The sequence below is a fragment of the Lipotes vexillifer genome, unplaced genomic scaffold (assembly GCF_000442215.2).
Source record: "Lipotes vexillifer unplaced genomic scaffold, Lipotes_vexillifer_v1.1 scaffold134, whole genome shotgun sequence".
Classification (NCBI taxonomy): domain Eukaryota; kingdom Metazoa; phylum Chordata; class Mammalia; order Artiodactyla; family Lipotidae; genus Lipotes; species Lipotes vexillifer.
This window is the reverse complement of record NW_006787464.1, coordinates 525,385-551,658: the sequence shown is the minus strand read 5'-3', so window position 1 is coordinate 551,658 and position 26,274 is coordinate 525,385. Positions and strand designations below refer to the sequence as shown.

At 39.3% G+C, this 26,274-nt stretch overlaps 1 protein-coding gene across 1 annotated transcript in view; it reads right to left on the bottom strand.

Moving 5' to 3' along the window:
• Window positions 1–26,274, bottom strand: part of CACHD1 (cache domain containing 1) — a 217,030-nt gene that overhangs the window by 19,458 nt on the left and 171,298 nt on the right. The window contains exons 9-21 of the mRNA XM_007460077.1: window positions 25,876–26,109; window positions 21,735–21,884; window positions 20,974–21,097; window positions 20,056–20,173; window positions 16,156–16,324; window positions 11,268–11,410; window positions 10,410–10,591; window positions 9,398–9,508; window positions 4,242–4,364; window positions 2,991–3,090; window positions 2,782–2,898; window positions 750–910; window positions 339–425 (exon numbers count right to left, since the gene is read on the bottom strand). Of these exons, the coding sequence (XP_007460139.1) occupies window positions 339–425; window positions 750–910; window positions 2,782–2,898; window positions 2,991–3,090; window positions 4,242–4,364; window positions 9,398–9,508; window positions 10,410–10,591; window positions 11,268–11,410; window positions 16,156–16,324; window positions 20,056–20,173; window positions 20,974–21,097; window positions 21,735–21,884; window positions 25,876–26,109 (1,819 nt within the window). The remainder of the gene's footprint in view (window positions 1–338; window positions 426–749; window positions 911–2,781; window positions 2,899–2,990; window positions 3,091–4,241; window positions 4,365–9,397; window positions 9,509–10,409; window positions 10,592–11,267; window positions 11,411–16,155; window positions 16,325–20,055; window positions 20,174–20,973; window positions 21,098–21,734; window positions 21,885–25,875; window positions 26,110–26,274) is intronic.

Genomic DNA, 26,274 nt, shown 5'->3' with positions numbered 1-26,274 from the left:
AAAAAAAAAAAAAAAAAAAAAAAAAAAAAAAAAAAAAAAAAGAAAGAAAACTAAGTGACTTATTGGACATACAGTATCTGACACATGTTAGGCACTTAGTTAATGCTTGTAACAGTCTCATATTTTTTATAAGTAGCACATATACTCAAAAATTTTTTAGCATTTATATTCAAACCTGAAAGTGGACTTCACATTAAGACACTATGGAGTTTGAAAACTGGCTCACTGAACAGTTCCATCATTAGAATGAATCACCTTCTTATACTTCCAACTCGAAACAAATCTATAAACAAGACTCCCATTATAAATATGCACACACACGTACATTTTAAATTTACCTGTTCTCTGCATTGGTGAGGTTGCCAGTGCACTCATTGACCTCTAGAGGGCACTCACAAGGACATTCACATTCATTTTGCTCCATTCTGAAAAGGAAAAAGAAAGTTACTATGCAGAGGGTTGATAAACTATATATTGTACGTGCACTTAGGGAAATGAAATAAAGACACCATGAGCTAGTTAAAAGGGACAGTAAAAGTTATCACTAAAGGTTTAAATACACAATTGACCTCAATCCATTTTTCTTTGGACAAGGATGCTACGAACAACACAGCTCTAAATGCTTTTGTAACCAGGACTTTCCTTTCCTCTAGGACACACCTGAACACTTCATGCTTATTTTGCAGTTGGCATCAGTTAAAATATTCAGTAGTGTGGTAAACAGAGAATATGACCCGTCCCATTTTTACCGGTGACAGTTGAGACAGAGCCGGTCCACCATGCTACAAGCACAGAAGGCAAGAGAGTCACACGTTTCGTTGACAATGCCGACAAATGCATTGGTTCCCGGGATCCTTGCCAGTCTGTATTTAGAACAGTGACTGCCGTGCACAAGGTTTGTCAAATCCCCCTATAGACAACAGAGTTGTCAGAAGTGACAGACAACAATGCAAAGTTTCAGCTCTACCATCCTGAAAACCACCCTTCAACCAACTGCTGAAAATAGTTCAATCCAACTAAAGCAAGCATCCTTTTCTTCGTTCTATAACAAGAAAATGTGATAGCTGGCTTCATGAAATGTCTACAGTATGTGAAAGCCAAAGATTCTAAAGCAGCATTGTAAAGTTGAGTATGGTCATTTTTTCTGCACGTGTCATATGTAGTAGGCCAATTATTTAAGCCTATGTTAGTTTCCATGCCAGTTATCCCTGATGTGTGCATGGTGAGGATAAGCCTAACCCTGAGAATCATGGCACTGAATGGTTTCTTAAAAGGTCTAGACGAATTCTTTACTGCCTGGAAGATGCCCACCTTTACAATACAAGCAATAACATAGGCTTATCAGCCTGTTAGCTCCAATAACCAGGAATGTTCCAATTCCGTTTTGGAATAACTTGGGCCATTAAGAATTTATTCTAATTCATATTCCACTAAAATTTGCATGTCTGAAAAATTTCTACTGGAATATCCCAGCTTCTCCGCTGAAAACTCAGGAAATCATTGTACAAATGACAGAAGATAACACAGAGTAAGGCAGACTTTCATATGACAACCTTACCTGACAGCCTCCCTCTGATTACACGCATGTTTGTCAATGTCTCCTTTACAGAAAGTGCTCATCAGAATGGGTATGGGGGTTGAACAGAGTAATAATGACTTACCTTGCTTTGAACACACTATCCTATTAATATATTCATCCTTAAAACTCTTCTAGTCCCCTACACAATTGTTTTTACAATCACTTTTTCTGAGACTAAGTTTAGGATTTTCATTTAACCTCTTTTTTTTTTTTTTTTGCGGTACGCGGGCCTCTCACTGTTGTGGCCTCTCCCGTTGCAGAGCACAGGCTCCGGACGCGCAGGCTCAGTGGCCATGGCTCATGGGCCCAGCCACTCCGCGGCATGTGGGATCTTCCCGGACCGGGGCACGAACCCGTGTCCCCTGCATCGGCAGGCGGACTCTCAACCACTTCCCTGGTTGGGGCGCCAACAGGAAAGCCCCAACCTCCTGTTTTTGACTTCAAGCTAATTTTATTTATTTAAAAATTTTTTTATTAGAGTACAGTTGATTTACAATGTTGTGTTAGTTTCAGGTGTACTAACTCAATACATCTTTATGATTATCTTTTTAATAATACATGTAATGATTTGTCAATACATTTATTTCTTGTGAATAACTTTTTGAATGTTGGTTCTGTCATGACCCATTCTCTCTCAGCTAGGATTATTTACAAATTACTAAGTATATCCTTAAGATCTCTAACCATATCCAGGTAAATCTGTAGCATCTCAAATCACAAGAGAGTATTCTAAGCTTTAAAAAAAAAAAAAAGGAATTATTTTGGATGATCTACATAAGAGCTCTCATCTAACAGGGTGGATGACCAAGAACTAACCTAATTTGGCTTTAAGAATTTAGGGAGACTGAGTAATCTCTAGAAGACAGGAAGAGAGGACCACATGGTGCCACATATATTTATACAAGAGTGTGGGAACAGACTTCAGCAGACATTTCAAAGGGCTTAGATTGGGTAAGTCTTGAAACAAACAAAACCAAAGCAAAATACCAACTGTGAAACCTTAAAGCACTCACTTCTCCCTTCAGGGCTTTATATCCCACAACCATCACACTGGGGAGTTGGACTAAGGTCTGTCATGTCCTATCACTCTAATTCCCAGGCAATGAAACAGCCGGTAATAGCTAACATTCAGACACAAACCATGACTCCATTGCAATTCCATAGCTGGATGGGAGAAGAGAAGCGCTGAGGAATCAACTTACCACTAGGCTCGTGTTGAATTTATAAAACCTCTGGACCGTTCTGTCACTGAAGCTGTTGCACAGGTTCTTCTTTACAAAGTTGGGGTGGTTCAGGATGTCATTTGCTACCAGGGGCTCCTACCGAGGCCAAGCAGAACACAAGACAGGTGCCATGTGGTTAGTGAGCCACAGCCCGGTGGAGAACTGGGCTCTAGCTTCGTGACAAATACCTTGTGGGTGATGTGCTGCTGTTCCACGGGTGCATGTCCTTTGGGGTCAATGAGGGTTGGATGTGCCACCAGATAACCCCTGTCCTCCATGATGAAGCACCTATGCCAAGACAACGACATTCCTCATTCACGGAAGCTGCTGTTCTGTGCTTTTGGAGAGCATCTATCTTGCTATAGCCCTGACACAGATTGCATTGATCAGGTTCTCAGTAAATATTCATGGACGAATTGAAGGAAGGCTGGCAGTCAGGTGACAGACACATTAATTCTCAAGGCGCTGGATTACCTAGCATACGGTTTAAGGCGAGAGAGTTACACCTGACTCTGAGGTCACCTACATACTTCGTACAGAATGTGACCACCCAGACTTAGTAAGATGGGCTCGAAGATCTTTTGCAAGAATGAATAAAGTGGGACATTTTTTTCTTTTTTTCTGGGGAGGGAGATTCCGAAAGAAGCAGTCCTGGGTATTTGCAGGCACAAATTTTAGGTAAACCATACAATTTCCTCTTTCAATGACAAACATACCTAAAATACAACGTTCAGAGGACATGCAAAAATATATTTGATGGAAACACTAAATAAGTGAAGCTAGAACTGCTTTAATCAAGACTATATTCTGCTCTATTTTACTTTCCATTCGTCATAACAGTTTGCTGTGAATCCTGCATTTCCCCATTAAGGGCCAATGTGAAATTCAGCAGTGATATGAAGCATGGGCTATGAGTTGGAAATAAAGGTATTTTAAAAAGTGGCCTGTATAAATCAAGGGAATGCCCTTGCTTTGACATGCTCTTTTGAAATTCAGGTGGCAAAGACCTTTGGTTCCATGAGCCTCTTTCTGGGGAAATGTACAAAGGAACAGTCTAAGCATCTGAAAATCTCACAAAGACTTTGGTTTAATAACTAAGTTCACATCAAAAGTACTACCCAAGAGTACCTCCGGTCTTTCTAGCACCCAAGATATGGGAAACCTCTAATTACAGACTCCTAGAGAAACAAGAGCTTTTGGAGAATTCTGTGCCACAGTTACTCTTCCTGTTAGAAGCCAAATCTGTCCATCTATGTCATAAACAGCATGCATCTTAGAAAAAAAAAAGAACAAAAACCTCCTTTATAGAACACCCAGGCAATGGAATCAGTTTCTGACGCTGACTATGACAATGTGCTTGGCATTCAACTGGAGATACCTGACATCTTTTTCTTTGTATTTTGCAGCTAGATAGGATATGGGGTCTCTGAAGGGCTCACCTTATTTTGTTGCCACCATCTTGGTTACAAACTGGTAACAAGTCCATCAGAACCTTGTAGTAGTATCGAAGCGTGAAGTCAATGCCCATCACAGCCACAGTGTGCCCGGAAGACAGCTGTGTACTTCATGTGAAAATGATCAGTGGGAATAAGAGGTGTGTCTTAGTTAAAGGCAAAAGCTATGTTCACTCATAAGGACATCGTATGGTATCAGAAACACATGACTTCTGTTCTCTGCACTTTCCACCCCTGGAGAAACAATTAACTAAATGACTAACTTAGCATAACATGGAGACTTGACAAGAGAAAAATGTAAGATTAAAGCTAGGACTTCCCAAATAAGACTAGCCCAAAACATGGGCAGCTGTGGAATATGGCTAGTCCTCACTATAGATGTTCAGACAATGGGGGGATTATTCTTTGTCAAGAATATGGGGGTGGGGGGGGATAGGCATCAGCTGGGAGGTTTAATGTGTCGCTGTTAGGTTCCTTCCAACAGGGAACCTTTATTTTTCCTTCAATTTTTTTTTCTCTTATTGAGGTATACTTGATTTACAGTGTTGTTAATTTCTGCTGTACAGCAAAGTGATTCAGTTATACATATTTATACATTCTTTAATATCCTGTTCCATTATGGTTTATCATAGGATACTGAATATAGTTCTCTGTGCTATACAGTAAGACCCTGTTGTTTATCCATTCTATATATAAAAGCTTACATCTGCTCACCCCAACCTCCCACTCCATCCCTCCCCCAAACCCCTCCCCCTTGGCAACCACCAGTCTCTAACAATGAAACTTTAGACAAGGAGCCTGAGTGATGTCCTTAGTTATTTCCTTCTTTTTATAGACCATGATAAATCTATAGTTATTAATCTATACATCTCATTTTATAGAGCTCTCAGAGGTTAATTAGTTTTAGGTCATACAAAACTTAGTGAAAACAACGTTTTGTTTTCTTTCTATAACACTAAAGTTGGCTGTACTCAAAACTCAGCTCACATTCTAGAACAAGACTCTCCTGGTTCATAGGCCAGTTCTGTCTCCATTCTAAAATGCTACTCTCAAAAACAGAAGCACCAAGGAAGAGAAAGTTGGGCAATACAACATGATGCTTGCTAGCTTTTTAGCTCTGGAATCAGTCAGATCTGGGGTCAAAACCCGGCCTTGCTGATTTCTATCTATGTGGCTCCTGGGATGCTACTTAACCTATCTAAGCCTCAGTTTTCTTATCTGAAAATGGGGTTAATAATAGCTCAGAAGAAACTTCCCAAAGTAAAGTCTTCTTTGGGAAAATAAAAACTTGGGAGTGAAATTAGCTTTGCTACGTAGACAACTGGTCATTAACAACACTGATACTAACATATTAACTCAACTCACCACTCACCACCCCCATCAAAAAAAAAACAAACCCCCAAAAAACCAGAAAAAACAAACAAACAAACAAACAACAAGAAAAAGGGACCATGACCCATAATGAAATTTCTATCAGAGCTTTGCTGTCAAAGCTGTTTTCGGCATGGGATGGGGGAAGACCATGTTGTGGGATTGCCTTTGAGAGGTTATTGTCTCAATAAGAGCCCCTATTATTACCTAAGTAACTTAAATTCTCCCATGGAAGAACTCCAAGACTCAGTTACCTTATGGGATTTGTGCATATTGTAGAAAAGAATATTTTGCTGAAGTATTAGTCAGAAGAAGTCTAAACTTCTCTTGCTTGTTCAGGAAAGAGTGATGAGTCTAAACAATAGCCATCATTATGATAATAGTAAAGGCTTCCATTTACTGAATGTTCACAATTTATAGGCATTCTGGTAGGCATCTGAATATATCACTTCAATGATTTCTCACAGAAACGTTATAAGGCATTATTTCCAGAAAACTGAAGCTTGGGGAGATTAAGTATTTGGCTAAAGTCACACAGTGAATAACTAGTAGAAGCAGGGATTTAAACTCAGTGCCTTCAACTCCAAAGCATATATTCCTAACCAATAGGGTTTCTGCCTCCTTAGATCTGCATGGTACTCAAGAGTTTCCAAGCAATTTAAAACCATCTACTTAATTTCCTGTGAAGACATCAGAAAGGAATTATAGCTCCTATTTTATAAATGAAAAATTAGGTTTAGAATGGTTAAAAGACTTAAAGAAGATTGATCACTTTTTATTTATGGTTTAGAGACTAAATCTGGTTCTTTCTACAATACTGTAGCTGCCTCAGTGAAAAATACAATTCAGGTTTTGTGGGACAAGTTGATTTTGTTTCTAAAATTCCCCTGTATGACTGCCATCTGCCCCTGTTGAGGATAAATGTGCTGAAGTAAAAGCATATATTATATATTGCCCATGGAAGTCTAGCATTCATATTTTCACCTGCATTTAAAAAATGTACATGGTTACTATAGCAACCCATAAAGAATACCATAGAAAGCTCAAACTAAGCCTACATTTCTCAGCACAACGGTCCATGCTGTTTGCAGCGCTCTGGTGAGATTTTCACTGCCAAAGACTTGTCTAACCAGTCCCTTAATCATTGACCACACTTCATCATCACTACCACGTTATCATCCTCCAAAGAATGCATACCTAGATTCTCAGGCCACTAATAATGCTGATGAAAGAAACTGTTTAACTGATAAGTGAGCACTGAAAAAACCTGTCCTCAAGCTCTCAGCCCAACCGCTTCCGAAAACCAAGGGAGAATTAAGAGTGCTTCACCAACAAGTTGAACGTTAGCTTAAGCTCCCTCTTCTGACCCATTAAAATGCAAGAAATTTAAAGCATGAATAGCATGATAATAAAAATAACTACCATTTATTGGGGATTTGACATTGGCAAGTACAGTGCTAAGCATTTTACATGCATTATCTTTAATTTTCATTATGTTAGTTCAATTTGGGCAGTTACCTCTGTTTTCCATATGAGGCTCAGAGAGTCATGGAACATAATAATAATAAAAGTATTTAACATTTATTGAGCCCTGACCATGGGCCACACACTGTTCTAGGAGCCTCACGTATATTATTTACAGTAATCTTTAAATAATCATTTGAGATAGGCCCTAATATACTTCTTTCACAGGTGAGGAAACCAAGGCAGAAAGGAATTCGTTAATAGTCATACAGACAGTAAATGACAAATCCGCTTTTTCAGAGTGGAATCACATCTTAGGAGGAGGGCACGTTCTCAAGTTGGCACATGAGACCAAAATCACTGGTAGTCATTTGGAAAAAGTACCTCAGCAGAGCCCACCTATGAATATACCCATTAAAGCTATAGTTGCTTTGGTTGAAAACCAGAAGCGTTAATGGACTTGCAGTCTAAACTATGGTGAATGAAATAGATGGCTTTAAATAATAAAAACACGCTCAGCTAAGGAAAATGTTCAAATGACCAAGTCCATGGGACTGCATATTGATTAAGGCAAGAGCAGATACTTATTCCTGAAATATACTCTCATTGAGTGACTGATGGACAGGATTTAAATGGCCATTTAACTCTTGTTAAACTTGAATAGCTAAACTTGTGTGGGCTAAATACACTATAAACAGTAACCAAATAAGGGAATTGAACCCAGGTTTTTTCTAAGGTGAAAGCCCATCATATTTCCATCATGTGTCATTTGGGCTGACACCATAAATATTTATAAATAAACGCAATGAAAATCTTCCACCCATCCAAATTCTAATAAAAACATGTATATGAGCATAAAAATCTGTACCTCTCTGTGACCTCCTCCCCCTGCCCAACAAAAAGAATACTGTGTAGAAGGAAAAGCTAATGGCTCTTGATAATGAGTGGCAGATGGGAGAAGCCGGGTGGAATGTCAAAGCCTAAGTAAGACACACACAGGTAGGTAGGCATTCTCTCCCTGCTCCCCCAGCAACATCTTTAAGAGCCCAATTCCGGCCATGGGCATGTCCTTGTCATCAAACACCAAGGTGACTGCTGCCCCCTCAAAGAAACCACGTTTGTTTACTTTTTCTCAATTGTTTAGAATAGATGGGAGAAATGACAAGTTTTGCTATTCAGACAATAGTAGGTGTATGCCTCACAGACGGCCTGTTAATGAAAAAATTGAAAAAATCTGTTCTAAAAGAATGTTTACTTGGTTATATGTGATGGAGCCAAACAGATACCATGTCCTGAAAAGAAATCAATATTTGGCTGGCATCAGGGCCCTGCCTGCCATGGAGACACAGGTTATGATATTGAAATTCCACACAGCACTGCTTTCCAATTCTTGATTCCAACGTACTAGAGTTAGAAGAATTCTACTGAATGTCAGCCATTTGATATATAATGAGCACTGTGAAAAGCCTAAAGTTAAGCAAGAAAATCTGTCTCCCATAAATTTTAAGGCATCATTACAGATACCAGTCAAAATATGGTCTTTATTGGTTGCTAGGGAAAAACAGCGATTTGTATAATGAAGGGATTAAAACAATGTGTTTGGACTTGCCTCTCTAACCAACATTTCAATGAGATTTGTAGCTTAAATACTGAAACCTCAAAAGCCTGAAATGTAAAGCACCCTAAATATATTTACAGTAATACTGACATTTTATAGCATGCTTGGAAAATCAATTTTCAAAATGCCTTTTCATTCCTCAAGAGAGAGCAAGGACAAAGTAAAAACAGCAACAAAACCATAACAACAACAACAACGAACTCCTATGTAATTCTAAAGAGACCCAAATACAAAAGGAAACAATCTCAAGCCTTGATACATTTTTTTCTTCACTAAAACTACTCTGTTCACGGGAAAACACTCTCTGATAATAATAATTGTCAGGCTCTTGGTACTATTTCTTTGATTGGTTTACGACTGGCATTTCTAGGAACTGCTTTACTGAATCTAACATCTTTCTTTATCTTTTTCATAAGCACCCTCACGGCCACTAACAGGGCTAAGTGCTTTTGACTGACTCGATCACACGATAATCGTGTGAGGTAAGTATTATCCCCATTTTACAGACATCAGGAGGAAGGTCAGGGTATCCAAGATGGCACAGCTAGAGAAGATATTCAAACCCCAGCTTGCCCCACAACAAAGGTCACACTTTTGCCACTAATTCTTGGTGTCTACTATTCTATTCAGATTTTCAAAGTATCCTTAATGTGCTTAAGAAATGAGTAAAAATTAATTGAAATATTACCTGGATGAATGAATTGTATGACTGATGGTCACGACATAGCCAGCTCCTCCAACGTCTAAGTAAGGTCCAGTCAAAGAAATCAAACCTGGATTAGCTACTGCGTGGAGATACCTAATGGAGACCAAAGAAAGTCGTTACTTGAGGGTATGAACAACAACTTTGCATATTTCGAAGAAAAGTGAGCTCTTAACCCTAAAAAAATATTATAAATTGTGCTTATGTTACATTCAAGCTCAAAAGGATTCCTCCCTTTTATGTCTGACTGTAGCATCAGCAACAAGGGGTCAAGAAAAATAAGAAATTCTCTTTAAAAAAGATGCTGAACTCAGTATATATGTGAGCTTTTAATAAGGTCTATAGTAGAGATGTTTTAGAGGCTAAAACAAACATTAACAAATCAAGTAGAAACAAATACAACTGGGCACCTAGAAATGTCCCCTGGATTGGTAAAGGTGGGGGAACAGGCAGTAAAACTAGCAGCCACTCATGAGCGACTCAGTTACTAAGCAGCACAACGCTAGAAATCCTGTTTTCATGCCCAGGTTGCCCTCCTGCTATACCACCTGACTAGTTTTTGCTTTTGAAAATCAGAGTAAAAATAAATCCCAGAAGTAAAAAAGTGTTTTTCAGTTTACATGTGTTCAGTTTTCATAGGTCACATATGAGTTGTCATTTGATGCCATGAGCACATGCAGTGACATTAAGTATACCCACTGGGGACACACTGCATAGAAGATGGGAATCAAACCACTAGGAACTGAAATGGCCAAGTATAAAGTACTTAAGTCTCAAAATTTCAATGAAGAGATAAAAGCATTGTAGACAGAGGAAGCCCACAAAGCTTTTGTTAATATTACATTTAAAAAATGATTCAAAAACATATTTTCACTGTCATGAAAAGTATCTTCTTTAAATATGACTGCCTGAAGTTGCTTTATTGTGTGTACTTATCATGTCTCTTTGGGACTGGGGTGGGGGGAAACCTTTGATAATGGATACCCCTAAAACTCACCATTGTCTCCTAGTGGGATCAAATGCTTTGTCCATGAGGGAACCAGGATAAATTCTGAGGACGCCATTGGGCGTTGCTATGTAACGGCGGACAATGTAAGTGTTCAGGCTACTCATTTCCATTTGTGTCATCCATTCATCTGTGACGTGGCTGGTAGCCATTACTTCATTTCTGACAGAGAACTGGGAAACAAAGGAAGACATAGCAGGGATCCTTTAAGACTCACATGAAAAGAGAGAGGCCTGCTGGCAGAGCTTCCCAAAGCTCTCTTGCAGAGAAGCCAAGCCCAATTACTTCTTAAAAATCTTTCCACAGCAGATGGATACAGCCAAACTTGGTGAAACAAAAGCTTCCTGAAATATAGCCAGTGGATGTGTGATTTACTTAATTGTTCATCCTAGCTAGGCTTTCTGTGTTTAAGAGGAAAGATCCTATAATGCAGCATTAAATACACACCCAGACACACATACAAACACGTGTACACACACGCCCTAAATCTCTTCTTAAACTGCATCATATTTATCTCAACAGACAGTAGGGGCACTTTACTTCATTCCCCTGGGAAAAATGGGGCTGGAAAGTTTCACTGGTCTCTAACTCACACCCCCCTACCAAGAAAGCCCCTAGTGCATCTAAGGCCTGAAAGAGATTCTTCATCTGGCCCATAGGGCTTCTTAATCCATCAGAAGGGTCCTCGCCGGCCAGCCTCCCCTGGGCCACACACTCTGCCTTTCTGGCTCTCCAGCTGAGAGGCACAGATCCAGAGTTCGGCTTCCCACTTCAAAGGTTCCCTACCAGGACCCCCTCCCAGGCCTGTGGAGGGGTGCAACAGAAGCGCAGCCCCGGGACAGCACTCACTTTGAGCCCCGGGTTAGCAATGAGGCGGGTGTTGTCGCTGAGATAGGCTGTGTAGTGTTCCACCATGCGCTTTGTCTCCGGCTGGCTGAGGTGCTCATAGGGGGAGGAAAAGCTGCCAGCAGACAGCATGACGGTTGGACTTTCTGAGAGAGAAGCAAACAAAGCAGGCCTGAGAACACGGAGCCTGCATCTCAGGCCCAAACAAAAGCATGGCTAAGGCTCTGCCCATCTGTCAGCTGTGGTGGCTTAAAAGTCCTCCCTAAGGAAAGCAAAGAACTCCACACTGGAAGGAGCTGGGAAAGAAAAACGTCAGATCCTCTCCCTGCAGGGAGCTTACAGTCCTGAGTGAACCCAAAGAGATACAAGAGCTGAGAATGACAAATAGTCAACACATCTTAGGTCTACATATAATATCCTACACTTAATAGGGTCGAGGAGGCAGCATATGACATGGAGCCAGACTGGGTTGAGCCTGGGCTCCACCATTTCCTGGCTGTGTGATGTTGGGCAAGTTGTAATACATGTGATGCTTTTATCATCTGCAAAGTGGGGGAAATAGCAGCGCCGACCTTATAGAGTTATGGTGTTATATTAGTTAATATACACAAAGCAAATGATTTAATAAATGTAAAGTATTTAGAACAGAGCTTGCACAACTCAAGTGCTTCTGTAAGTGTTAACTCTTATTGTTCACATTAGTATGATTATCGAGGAGGAAGGAAAAATGGAATAGTGGAGTCGACGCAAAAATCAACTAAAAAAATTCTCACAGATGGGGACAGCCAAACATGGCATAAACAAAATCTATGGAAACAACGGAGTAGTTAATATACACATATTTAATTGTTGGTCTTATCTAAGAGGAAAGGCCCAGTTCTCTGTTTACAACAGCAATCCTTGCAATGAATTACATTTTGAAACAAAAACACTACATCTCTGTCTCTGAAATTTTACTCTTCAATCGTAAATTTTTAAAAGCATTAGAAAGCACTAGCACATGTCCTATCTCATTTAAATCCATGGGTCCTTTTCTTTTCCTTTGTTAGTTCTCACTCACAGTGTTTTGTTTCCTTGTGGCCTGGTTATCTCTGACTGGACACTGTACTTAACAAATTTGTAGGAAAGGCTGAGGCTTAACAGGATGGGAATATCTTCCTCTAGAAAGGATATTGCATCTTGTGCTGCACACCAGGATGAGGCAGGAGATGGTAAGGTGGAAACAGTTCCCAATAAGGAGACAGGATACTGGCCTAAGTGCCATACTGGGAGACTTTGGTATTCAACAAGTCCACGATGAGTGAATGCTTGAGGTTCCAAAGACAACTCAGATGACAGGAATCCCATGTCAAGGGCTGATTTAGTTCCAATTCACCTTTACCCTAAAGATATAGTCCTTTGGGACCTCTGCTAAAAGCATGTATGTGTGTGTGGAAGGGAGGAGTTTCCTTGTGAGTCTTCACCTTTTGAGAACCTTGGATTTGATTTTGGCCTCTCTTCCTAGCCCTGAGCAGCTACCTAAAGCACAATTTCACAGTTGTTCCTTCTGTATTGATAAATATGTGCACTGTAAAAGCAGCTTTAGGGGTTGGCTTCCTTCTCTGGGTTCTTATATTCTCCTAGAGTTAGGTCCACTACCGATTAGGTTAGTTCTCTGATACTTTACAAAAAATTTAAAAAAGGTTCCATCCAGGATTTTTGGTTGAATCCAGCAGGATGGGTCAGAATTACCTAGTCTTCCTTTACCAGAAGACAATGCTTCCAGTAATGTTATGTCTCCTTTAACTTTCATATCATCATGGTATAGCTTGGGAGTTATTATTATATGCATATCAAGGAGAAGAAAGCCAGAGGCTTAAAAAAGTTAGGTTGCCTAGCAGTGAATTCATGTGTATATGCTCATGGGGTCCTCCGTGCAAGGATGTGCTAGAGACAGAGGACTGTCCTGGAACTCAGAGAGCTTAAGACCCAATTGGAGAGACAAGGATAAAGAAAAAAGAGGAAAACGACAATACTGGAACAACACAATAATATAAGAAATGTCTCAGGGACAAAAGAGTTGGGCCAGAGGAAGGGAAGGAGACACAACTTGGGGAGTGGGCCTTTCCTGTAGTGACATGGATTGAAGGAGAGAAAAAACCAATATATAGGACCGAAAGCTTTATGGCCAGGAGCTAGACACATAGCTCCAATTTACATAAGATACATAGTACTTATATACATACTTGTGTACTTAATTGCACTGGATGATATACTCTTTTAAAATTCCTCTTTGCCTCTTTGTGTACAAAGAAAGACAATGTCCCCTCCTTCAGCCCTCTTGAAGGGAGCTCTGACGTACATTTAACACCTTGCCTCAAAATCCCCATCATCAATGAAATTAGATGGAAACCACTTATTTGCTGTTGTTTCCCTTATTTTCCATTTCTTTTTAAAAATATTTCAATTATCCTGCTTCATTTTCATTACCAACTGTTACTAAACTTCCCTTGGTGACTTCTCCACACATTGTCCTGGGGGAGTTCTATGGCCAAAGTGAAGTTGGGTGGTACAGTGGAAAGAGCACCCATTGAAAGTCAGACACTGGCATAAGGTCTGTCTGTGTGCCCCAGGATCAGCCCACTAGTCCTATGTAAAGTATGGGAGTTGATAAAGCTCTACGTTTTCTGGGCATCTCTGTGAGGCAGCACTGTCCAGCTGAAATACAATGCAATCCCCAATTGTAATCTAAAGTTTTCCAGTAGCCACATAAAGAAAAGCAAAACCAAAGAGGTTAAATTAATTTTACTAGTATATTTTATAGATGCCAATATATCCAAAACATTATCACTTTAACATGTAATCAATACAAAAAATTAAGTATGTATTTTATACTTACAGTAAATCTCAACTTGGTCTAGTCACATTTTAAGTGCTCAAAAACCACATGTGGCTAGTGCCTACCATACTGGACAGTGTAGCTATGAGCGATTATCCAAAGGAAATAAGAAAATCTAGGCTTGAGTTTTTTTCTCATCAAGAAAAACTGCTGCACTTCACTGTCTCAAATTTAAAAAGAATGACCTTGTAAATCAACTACACTTCAATAAAAAATTTTTTAAAAGAATAAAAAAATAAAAATAGCGAACTCATTTGCACCAGCCATAGTGTAGTAGTGTTTCGCTTGTTCCCACAGTGTCTAAGGGAATCATGCGTATCTTAGCTTTCCTGTAAGCATTTCTTTTTTTTTTTTTTTTAAAGACAACTCTTTTTTTTTTTTTTTTTTTTTTAAAGACAACTCTTTTTTTTTTTCTTTTTTTTGGTTGCATTGGGTCTTCATTGCTACATGTGGGCTTTCTCTAGTTGCGGTGAGCAGGGGCTACTCTTCGTTGCAGTGCGTGGGCTTCTCATTGCGGTGGCTTCTCTTGTTGAGGAGCACGGGCTCTAGGCTCACGGGCTTCAGTAGTCATGGCACGCGGGCTCAGTAGTTATGGCTCCTGGGCTTAGCTGCTCCGCGGCATGTGGGATCTTCCCAGACCAGGGCTCGAACCCGTGTCCCCTGCGTTGGCAGGTGGATCCTTAACCACTGCACTACCAGGGAAGTCCTCTGTAAGCATTTCTTAAAAATATGAATTAAAGGACATACATACTCTTTTGTATAGAAACAGAAGGCACCCCCCCTCCTCACAAACCTAAATTACAACAAACAAACAATGTAAAATCCAAGTTGCCATCCCTGGCCCTCTCCAAGTTGTCCACACCACTGGAGTGTGTCATAGATGAGACTACTTAGGCTGCCTACTCTCTTGATCTCATATCCAGGCAGAAACTCTATAGGATGGAATTCAAAGGAGAAACCCAAACACAACTGCTCTCATTTGGAACCTAGAGACTGGTGACTTCTATCTTTGATCCTCTTCCCACCTGTGCCCCCTCTATTCAGTTTTCCAGTTGTCTAATGATTCTTATTCACTTTTTGAACCCTAAGTATTTCTGAAAAAGAGAATACCTGTTTTAAAGTACTGTGACTACACTGTGATGTACTGACAACATACACCATGGATGCCTAGTATGTGCCTTGCACATGGCAGCATGCAATAAAAGGGGCAAATCAGGCACGGGAGAAGCATGAACCACACCTCAGCCTTGCTACTTTCTGTGTTACTGTGGGAAAGTTATGGATTTCAATAAACTCAAACATCCTCATCTGTAATAGTTCAACTCAGATGATGAATGTAAAGTACCGGGCACAGAACACATGTAAATTCCCTTTTGCTTCCTTTGAATTATTTGCCTATCTCCTGAGCTCTTTTCAAGCAGGGACCTGTGATAGATACAGATATGCTATATAGATATATAGGTGTGCTACCCTTAGACCCTTTACCATTTCTCCAGCTCCTGCCTTGCATCCCTATATCTGTGTGCTTGCCTCTAGTGGGCCATACCTGTCACTCTCTTTGATGGACATTGTTTGGGCTGCTAAAACCTCTTTGTCCAGCACTAGCAGAAAGCTGAAAGTGACTAAGGAATACAAAAGTCCAGCTCCCTTTCTTGAGTCTGGGCGAACTCTGCAATGTAATTTACACTCCAAAGCCCCTCACAGGATTAGGCCGAGGCTGGAATGTCACTTAAAATCAAACTCTCGCTTTGCTTTCTCCTCCTTCCTTATCCTGTTTCCTTCACTTCCTCACTAGTTTCTTCTGAGAGTTCATCCTTAACAAATCACCAATGCACAAATCTTCATCTCAGTGTCTGATGGAGAACCTGATACCAGGCAAGGCCTCAAACCGTTTTTACATTTGCCTCCCCACACTGGCACTGCAGGTATTCAACATCTTAATTCAAACTGATACTCATGGTGAGCTGCTATGAGGAAGACCACAAAGGAAGCTGAGAAGCGCCAGGGCTTTACCTAGCGTGGCCAGCTGTTTGAAGTGGAGGCAAGCGCTAGGCTGGCCCAGGAGGTCCAGCCGGTGGTACAGCAGCTTGCTGCTGGGGACAGTGTTGAGGTTCTTCAGTTGTTTGACAGGTATTTCCGGTTGTATCACCACAATACAGAGAATGAAGGAAGTGTCTTGCACCTGGAAAAATCAAGAAAGAAGTTCTAATACAGGAAATGAAAGTTCCTGGGGATAGCGACTTTGCCTACATTATTTTCTGCTCTCTCTGTCTTCTACTCCACATAGAAAAATATTTGATGAGTGAAGGAAAGACATGGAGATGGGGTAGTAGAAAATGGCTCTAGCAAAAGATTACATTTTCTAATTTTTATTTTCCTTTCTGATCGAGGGAAATTAATGAATGTAACAGAAAATTATGGAGCTAATGAAGGGATCAGAAAATAGTCCCTTTGAAACAGTACCTACCCCTAGTCCTCTTTTGCTTATTTAAGTTAATGGATTCAAGCTGGGACACGGCATAAGAATACAAATCTTACTTCTGTTTGGGTTTGAAATGCATTTTAAAATATACAGTTGGTTTTGAAATGACTGTTCCGAGAATTGACTACTTTAAATGCCAATTATAAATCCATATAACACAGCCCATACAGAATCTGGTTTACTCATTCTCTTCCCAACGAACGCTTTCTTTGCTCTTGGCTGGAGGTGACTAGGATCTCAGACTCATGAAAAGCGCAAATCCTAGAGCTCCCTAGCAAGGCTGGACTGACTTGTCCTTTCAGACAAGGAAAGGCAAGTGTGCTATAGCTTGGCCTCATTTAAGCTCCTATGTAGAGACAGGAGTACTTTCAAATTCACTTTGCTTCTACTAATGGATGCTTGAATAAAATTTGGTGGGAAAAATGACCACTACTGAGTCAAAAGCCAAGTCAACTACTTAGAGTTCCAGCTCCTTGACTTAAAAATACAAGAAAGCCAAACTTCTCTAAGTCCATTATATTAAGAGATGAACAGAATCTATTTAAAAGATGGTTTGTAAATAAATGAAAAGAGTGATAACCAGCTAAGTCAGAACTAAAGATGGTCAGAACCAAAGCAGCTCAAAGGATTTACTTAACGATCAAGGAGAAATTTTTTAACTAGGCAGGTTAGAGTTCAGAGTAATGTAGGATTTATGAGGATGGTTGCAGAACGTTTTTAAACACAGGGGAAATTTGCATCTTCCTGGAATTGCTTTCAAGTACCACTGCCAAGGATATTCAATTAGATTAGCAAACTTAATCCTCTTCCTCCACCCAACAAATTAGAGAGTGACAGTGTTCTGAAGTGGCATTTACTCCTTCCCCTCTTCCCATCTCACACAGTCATCCTTTGAGTTTGTTCCCTGTGTTGCATGTTCTAAGGAACCAAAAGGCAACAACTTTACCAGAATGACCAGAATATAATTCTATAATTGGGTCAATTCTGTAAGAGAGAGAAAAAAAAAAATTACCCTAAGCATCTAAAAGCAACACTTTATAAATAGTTTTTAGCTGGAAAGGAAAACAGATTTCAATACAGGTCTTCCTATTGTGTTCTTAGCTGAAAAAAACAGTCTTTGCAATAAGGAACTATGTATAACGTATCTAGAAGAGCTCTCCATGACTGGGGAGTGGTTTTTTTCACTGACTGTCCATGGGATTCATGTTTTGAAGTGAACCGTGACCGTGTAACACAGGAATATTGCAATACCTTCTGATGGTCAATAGTTCCTTCTGTCACAGCACGGAGCCTCATATGCTCAAAGATGGACTGGGGTTACACAGTGACATAGTAGTAATCTCTTAATACTGCTAACGTAATCTCTCATTTTACCTTTAAATTAATTCAGTGAAAAAATCCACCAGTACCTGCTATATCTACAGATGCTAAGCAGTTTAATCTATTATTGTCAACATAAACTAAATCTATTTAAATTATATTTAGTAGAAGAATCCATTTTATTCCTGAGGACAAGAAGAGTACCTATTCACCCCTCCCTCCAGTGTAACTAAAAAAAGCTTAAAAATACTTATGCTTATTCCTGGGGAACCAGGCAAGCCTTTTTAACTTCAATTTCATTATTTATTACCTCTTTAATTTTTCACTTAATAGTGATGTTCTTAACAATTTCAGAACTCTGAGAAAACTAACACTTCTACCTCAAGTGACTACATGATTATATCCATTTGGCTAAGTAGAGTAGCCAGAATTTACCTGTATGACTGAAGAAAGACCATCTTAAGAAGATAATACTTCTTTCCAAAATGTTAACACTAGGTTTATTTACGGTACAAAGAAGGTCTTAAAATGCCTCCATTTCCTTCTTTCTCTTTTAATGCCAACAAACATTAATATAGATATTTTCCCAGGATGTAACTGTAATTGCTTTCAATCAGGATATACTGTAAGATGATAAGATAAGCAATCTCCAAATTTCAAATATAAAAGTATTCTTCAATTCAGAATTCTGGTGTCTGGCTCACTCTTTCTGATGTGAAAAATTAAGCAATTAGACTTTATTTAAAAATTGTATAATTGTAAAAATAAGGGCAGATGGTGCAATCATTCTCAAAAAAATTCCTGAAAATGAGCTGACTCAGGGAGTTTCAAAATAGACTTTGACCTTTTTCAAATCTGCATTATCAGTAAAATATCAGTAGAATTAGGCTTGTAAACGTGTTTCTCAATTGGTTTCATTATTTTGTTTAATTTCATTTCCATTTTAGAAATTACCCTTGCCACATGATGCTTTAAAAACCAAACAGAAAGGTCAGAGGAGAGTCACGTCTGAAGGTGTGTTGGCTGCTCCTAATTCCTGTCATTCCTATGCAGACACTGTACAGAGTTGTTGAATTCTCTGCTTCTACCACTAAGCTGGATGCTCTATGAGGGCAGAGGCAATATCATTCTTCTTTATTCTTCTTAGTTCATAGTCAATGTTCAACAAGCAGTTTTTAAATGAATGAATAAACAGATCCATTTGGAGTCAACAACAGGTAAAGTAAAACAGCAGATGTGGTCCTTCAAGAGAATCTCAAGTATGACTGCATTTTAAGTTTAATGATTAATATTTGATGATAAAAGAAATCAAAGTCCACTATTCTTTTAGTCAATTACAGTATTTAGGGCCCCATAATAGCATTATTATGCTATGCTTGGAAGAGGGACTAAAGGACAAAAACACAAGTAAGATGGACAGTGTGTGTCAGATTCTATCTCTATGATTCTTCAAGGCCTAGTATCTGAACGAGGCTAGTGAAAGAAAGCTGAAGTGCGTGCCACAGGTACAGCTACACTGTCAATCTGCTTGTGACACGTGGGAATAATCCACATTCTAATCTAAACCTTTCTTTTCCTTGGCATCAACAGAGGACACTTATGGTTTCATATCTCCTTTTCAACTCCCAACTTCCGCAATATGAGTTGAAAATGATAAAAACAAAACTGGACACAATCTAAATGTGTATTAACAGGCGACTGTTAAAAGAAATTTGACCTGTCTATGTAATGCAGTACTACAGAGCCATTAAAGTTGTGTGCACACGCACATACACACACAGAGATACATGCCTGCATGTGAATAATCATTTTCTGGAAAATGATCTAAGTGGTTACCTCTTGGAGACAGGAGGTAAAAGTCAGGAGGGGAAAGGGCAGAGGTCACTTTTTTATTTTTTATATGGCTTGATTTATTCATCATGAACAATGACTGGTTTTATAAACAAAAAAGGAACAAAATATATAAAATTTCTGTGGAATCTCTTTTTTTTTCCAATCACTTTAAAAGGGATTAGTAACCTTTATCAGACCGATGTTCCCTACAATTCCCGTACGAGGAAGAACGCAGTACCCCACAGCTCCTCAGGCAAAGGAGGCTTCCTCTCACTCACCATCTTCCAGGCATAGCTAACGTTGTAGGCCTCCTTTCCAGTTTCTCTCAGCTTGTTTATGTGCCAGGACAGGGATGAGTTCACAGGGACTGCGATAATCTGGCTGCCCAGAGGGAGGCTGCGTTGGCAAACAGAATGCAATACTTCAGGTAAAGGATAAAATAAAGCACTTAATTAAAGGCAGGGAAGATGCTGTGAGTCAATGACCACCTCCTGATTTTGAAAAGCAATGAAGCTCATCACTTCTGAAAGAGATAATGTGAGGTTTTCAACTTTGTAAAAGCATTCTGTCAGCTCTGCACCAAAAACATTCCTTACTCTCTACCCTGTCCCCCAGTTGTAATTCTTTCCAGAGACCAATTTGTCTCAAATCACTCAGTCATTAATTTACAACCAGTGAGCACAAAGACCCATTTCTCTACAGGTCACCATCTGCCAAAATAATGTATCACGGTGGGAAAAAAAATCCAATCTGTTCCTTATTTCAAGAGAAAAGGTTGTATATGATTGTGCTGTCAACTTGGAATGGACGCTACTTTGCCAAGCTATTTTTTGGCATGCTCTGGAGCTGGTCCTCAACTTAACCCTCTTACTTTGCCAAAATTTTTCCACTTGATATAACTGGAGCATTTTAAAAAATGAGATAAGATATATCTGATTTTACAACTAAAGGCAACATGAACATAAGAATTTGATTTACAAGACATTTCCCCCAAATAATAGTTCTGAGAGATCTTACCTGTTTTACAAAGTAAACAAAATTTTGGCTACGATTCTTATATTAAAAATTACACTTTTGATACCATTAAAATAATTTGTGCACTTGTTTTATATCCTATTATAAACACTCGTATTTGACCTCAATGGATCCTATTCTCAGAGAAAAACAAAATACTACGACCCTCATCTTTTCCTTACCTTAGGATATTTTGCCGAACCAACTCAAATTTGGGGATATTTTCATAATGGATGATATCAGTATGAAGGGGGGGGTCCGATAGTAAATATGGCCTGGTAAGAGATGGATGCATAAGTGTATACCCTGAAATAAGAAAACAAAAACGCATGCTATGAGAAACATGTTGTAGGAAGTACTGATTCTGATAAAAGTGCCCATCACAAGTTTGAAATACGGGATACTCTGGGATGGCTGCCCGACACTCAATTTCTCAGTCTGTAACTCACCAGTCCAATAAAAAACTGAACTTATTTTATGTGTTCTTGCATAAAACTCTGGAAGTGTAGCAAGACACCTTAAATTATCGGACATCTGCCTCATCAAGAGTATTTTTGAGGTACTGGTCATTTGGTTTTCGTTTCATAAAATATTCTAATCTATCACATAAACTTTAATGCCAGTAAATGTAAAGAAAACAATATAGACCAAAAAAGGATCCAAAGGATCACATCCTATGTATCATTCAATCCTCAAGTCTAATTTCCTGATGTTACAAAATAACTGTTACCTATCTCTCAACACAACACAGAAACAAATGCATCATTTTTAGATTCATTCTGCCATCATTGAGGTGTTCTATGAAATATGAGTAGTCCTAGTCACACAGTTTTTCTGCAAATACTCTCATTTTCCTACTTTGTTAGTATCAGAATGTCTAGATGATTTTCTCCAAGATGCTAAAGAAATCATTCTTTTCTATGATTAGATTTTAGCAGATTACCTTTGTCATCTATGAGAAAAGTATAGGAAGCCAAAGAATCTTGGTAATATGTCACATCTTCAAGGATGTAAGCCAAGTTCACATCCACTCCTACAATTCCCAGAAGGAGGTTTCCAAAATAACAGGGTTTACTCACAGTCATTATCAAACCTGTGGGTTAAAAACAAAAAATATTCAAAGGATGGCAGAAAAGGCACCGAACAAAGGTTGGCGCTGTACTCTAGGGAACTGTGGAGGCTAATATCAGACGTCTCAATTTGCTCTGAAGAAAAGTTTTCTGTGTGATACAGTAACCAAGCACTGCCTTTGCAGACAGCATAAGGGACTTAGAGTGTGAGGAAAATTGACTCTTTTGGGGGTTCAGATATCTTGGTTAGCTTAAATGGAGGGAATTTGTATATTTTGCACTATTTTTTCACCTAAAAGGATATGCTATTCCAGATCACTGCAAAACATCAGGAACACTTAATACACATCATTCTACTTCCTGAAGTGAGGATGATTCAGTTGAATTTGAAAGACCACTGGACAAAGAATCTAAAATTCTGGGTTCTAGCCCAGCTGTGCCTCTTATGTATCATACATGTGACACTGGACATAACTTTGAGCCTTGGCCTTCATGTCTGTTTAAAGGACACAGTAGTGACTGCCTTACTAATTTCTAGGGGTTGTTAAATGAAAGAGATTACGGATAAAGGAAAGCTTAGAAGGTACTATATTTATTAATGAATCCTATCAAAAAACAGGAAGATGATGAGAAAAAAAAACCTAGAAAGGTACAGAATCTTATTATCTGACCACTTAGAAGGAGACACTAAGGTTCTAAAGGAATGTATTTCTAGTCACTTGGGCCAGGAGTTTGTAAATTTTATGTAAAGGGTCAGATAGTTGATATTTTAAGCATTGTGAGCCATATATCCTCTGTTGCATATACCTTTTTGTTTCTTTTCCAACAAAGCTTTAAATATATAAAAACCATTCTTAGCTCACGGGCCACAGAAAAACAACAGGATAATTAGGGAAAGGGAAAAGCCAAGGGGAGGATGACGTACAGAAGGAGAGGGCATGAATAGCGGTCAGTGTGTGGCCTCAAGCCTCAGGCCAGCTGGGCTGTCCTTCCAGTTCTGCTGCTGGGCTGGCCAAGTTGTTCCACCTCTCTGAATGCATCACTTTATGTATCACATGGGGAGCTGAGACAAAGTGACCTCTAGGACCCCAGCAATTCTATAACCCTATGGCTCTAAATGAAACTTAGAACAAAAAGATGGATCGTTTCTCTCCATCTTGCTCTTGTATTTTCTTGCACTTGATGACTCGTCCATGCTTTTGCAGCACATCAGAAAGCCTTTCTTCTATCAACACCAGGAAAGGGATTTGGATCTCTGACGTCTTCTACAGAGAGAATCATGTCTGATGTCCACTCCAAGTATTACTGAGCTGTTGTGATTGCAAAGGCCAATTAAATGCATCACTTGGTAGGAGGAAGTGGATGCAACAGTGAAAAACCTTGTGAAAAGTTATGCCCTGTTACAAGATAAGTAAGTTCGGGGATGTACAGCACAGGGACTATAGTTAACAATACAGCATTGCATATTTGAAAGTTGCTGAGAGTAGATCTTAAAAGTTCTCAACACAAGAAACAAATTATTACTATGTGAGGTGGTTGGTATTAACTAAGCTTACTGGGGTCATTATTCTGCAATATATACATATAACAAATCATTATGTTGTACACCTAAAACTAATGCTATGTTGTATGTCAATTACATCTCAGTAAGACAAGAAAAAAGAAAAGTTATGCAATGGGTGTCTATTATAATTTCAAAAGCATTCTTTAAGTAGTCAACATTTAGAATGCTGTCTATTGGTTTTAAAACATTTAAAAAATAATAAGTAACTAAGAAGGTTTTAAAAATGCATTTTGGAGGAGGTTTTTACTCAGGTTTCCCTGGACAAAGGGGTTACAGGTGATGCGAGCAGCGCTGTGAGGGTCAGCAGGGAGACAGAGGTCACAGTCTGCACACCACATTCCCCTGGGCTTTGGTCTAAGATTAAAGCCATTTTCATAGAGTAGTAAAGTACAACAGAAATACTCGGAGACCACATGCTCACTTCAAAATTCTATTCTCCTCTGGACATACTGAGAGCAAGCCTGATAAAAGAAACGCAGTCTTACTTCTCAATTAGCAATTTGGACAGAAGACTCTTTATCCCATTGTGGCAAATAAAGTATGCTAAGCTCTTCCTACACTTAATGAAATACCCATACGCCCTCCCTGCTTTAATTTAAAGCACACAGACTTGCATTTTAAAAGAAATATGTGCAGTGACTGATATTTGAATCTGTGGAGGTTTTGAATTAGAGCCACGTAAACCTGAGTTTCCCTAGACTCAGGGTCCCCTTGTCATGGAGCTAGAGGAGGTGTCACCCAGTAATTCTAGGGACTGAAGATACAAAGATGAAAATGACACACTCAAGTAGGGGAATGCAGCAGACCTGTAAACCAATCACTGAAACTCACTGCATAGGAGTCATAAAACAGGCCCTAAGGACTACACTTTGGAAAGCATCAGCTTTGCACATAATTTAATTTAAAGCATTCATGGTAGCTCTCTGGATGGTAGAGTAATTTTCAGAAAAGGTCCTACTCTGCCTGATACCACTAATGGTAAGAGAATTTGACAGCATAATCCTCTGTGCCTGTACAGGACTCAGTTTCTACATCTGTCTCAGTTCCTTTCACACAGAATTATCATGATTCATTGATCTGTTTTTCTCTTATCAGATTAAAATGCTTGTTGAGGGTGAGATATGTGCCTTGTCCATCACTGCCTGACACAATGCTTGACTGGCACTCAGTGACGTTGGTTAACGCATTAAGGTCACTCGCATTTAAGACTTGACATCTCCCTACAAAAGGAAATAACTTTATCTAAAGGGGGGAGTTTCCATTCTATACACATCTGTTGGCCCTGCCAGAACTAGGAAGGATAAAAAGATTGAGGTTAGCAGTAGCTACCATATTTCTTCCTTATAGAAAGAACATGTCTACCTAGTTTCTAGAAAACACAGGCTCTATAAGGCTTATTACTTTTTATACATGAGTTTTCTCTGAATATCTATTTGTGAAAATTCCTAGTTAATGGAACATAAAAACAAGATCTCATATGGTGATGCTGTCTGTCTAGCAATTAGCTGCCTCTTCAAGCTTCTCTATCAAGAAGGAAGAGAGGGAAGGATGTGGGGGGAAAAGATAAGCAAGAATATGAGGGGGAAAAGAAAAAAAGCTGTATTTTTAGTGAGCACATACTGTTGCCCTGGCATTGTTCTAGGTGCTTTACATATACTAGTGCATTTCATCTTCACAACTACTTTGACGGAAATATGATTTTTTTCTACTTTAAAGACCAAAAGTTTAATCATGTGAAGGTTAAACACTTTACCCAACATCGTATTATGGGTAACTTGTGACATCAGGATAGTGATAACAATAATAGTAATAACAACAAAAGTAAAAAATAAATAAACAGCAGTCATCATTATTGAGAGGTATGCTGGGCAGTAATATAATCTTATAAACCTAATAACTCAAAGACGTATTATATGAAAGATGTCATTACGTTTTGAACAGATAACCAGATGTGAATTAACAGGATTAAATACATTACCAAGAACAACAGCATAAGTGGTAGAGTGGGATTTGAAATCCTCTCCATGTCAAGCCTGTATCTATTTGATGACACTGTGTTGCCTTGCCTTTGAGGCCGAATTCCAAGCACTTCTGACTTTTATTTACCATCTGCTATGCAAAGTTACTCTTTAGTTCCAAAATCCCTAACCTTTAGATATTGGGGAATCCTCACAAAGCTTCCCTAGTAGATGTACCCATTATGTTGACTGAGGCTAGGGCAATGAGGAAAAAATAGGGCTGGGGATTTCTGCTCTAGAATACAGTGCTAACTGGACCAATGGCAGGAGGCTACACAATCCTCTGACCAGAGAAAGTGATGCCCACTCCCTTGCCTGCCCACACTCCCTAATGCTCACATGGTAAGTATTGAACAACATTTAAAAGTTACTGTTTGACTCCTGCCCATTTCTTTCCCCCTTCCTTTAGTAGGAAGTTTTCTCCAAACTCACCATCTCCCATCTCATCAGAGAAGGGGAGGCTAAAGACAGCTTCATCAATCATCCGGTTGGGAAGGTTGGTATAGAACCTGCCAACTGTGGTCTCCAGGTTACTCAGCTGGTTCAGCACCATCATGCTGCCCTTAATCACAGGCAAGGCTGTCCGGTCCAGCACGCCATACTTCCCTGAGTTCTGTTCAGCAAGATCTCTCAGAAAAGCCAGCTCTTTCAAACCAGTCACCCCATCTAAAATAAAAAGCCAAGGGAAGACAAAGTAAAACAAAACAGTGGATATCCATATAATAACTTTGCCATTTAGATCTAATAAGGGTCTGGACGAGGTCTTGCAATGCCAAGGGGGTCTTTGCAGAGACAGTGTGGACTCAGGACACAGATACCAGTTCCTGCTTA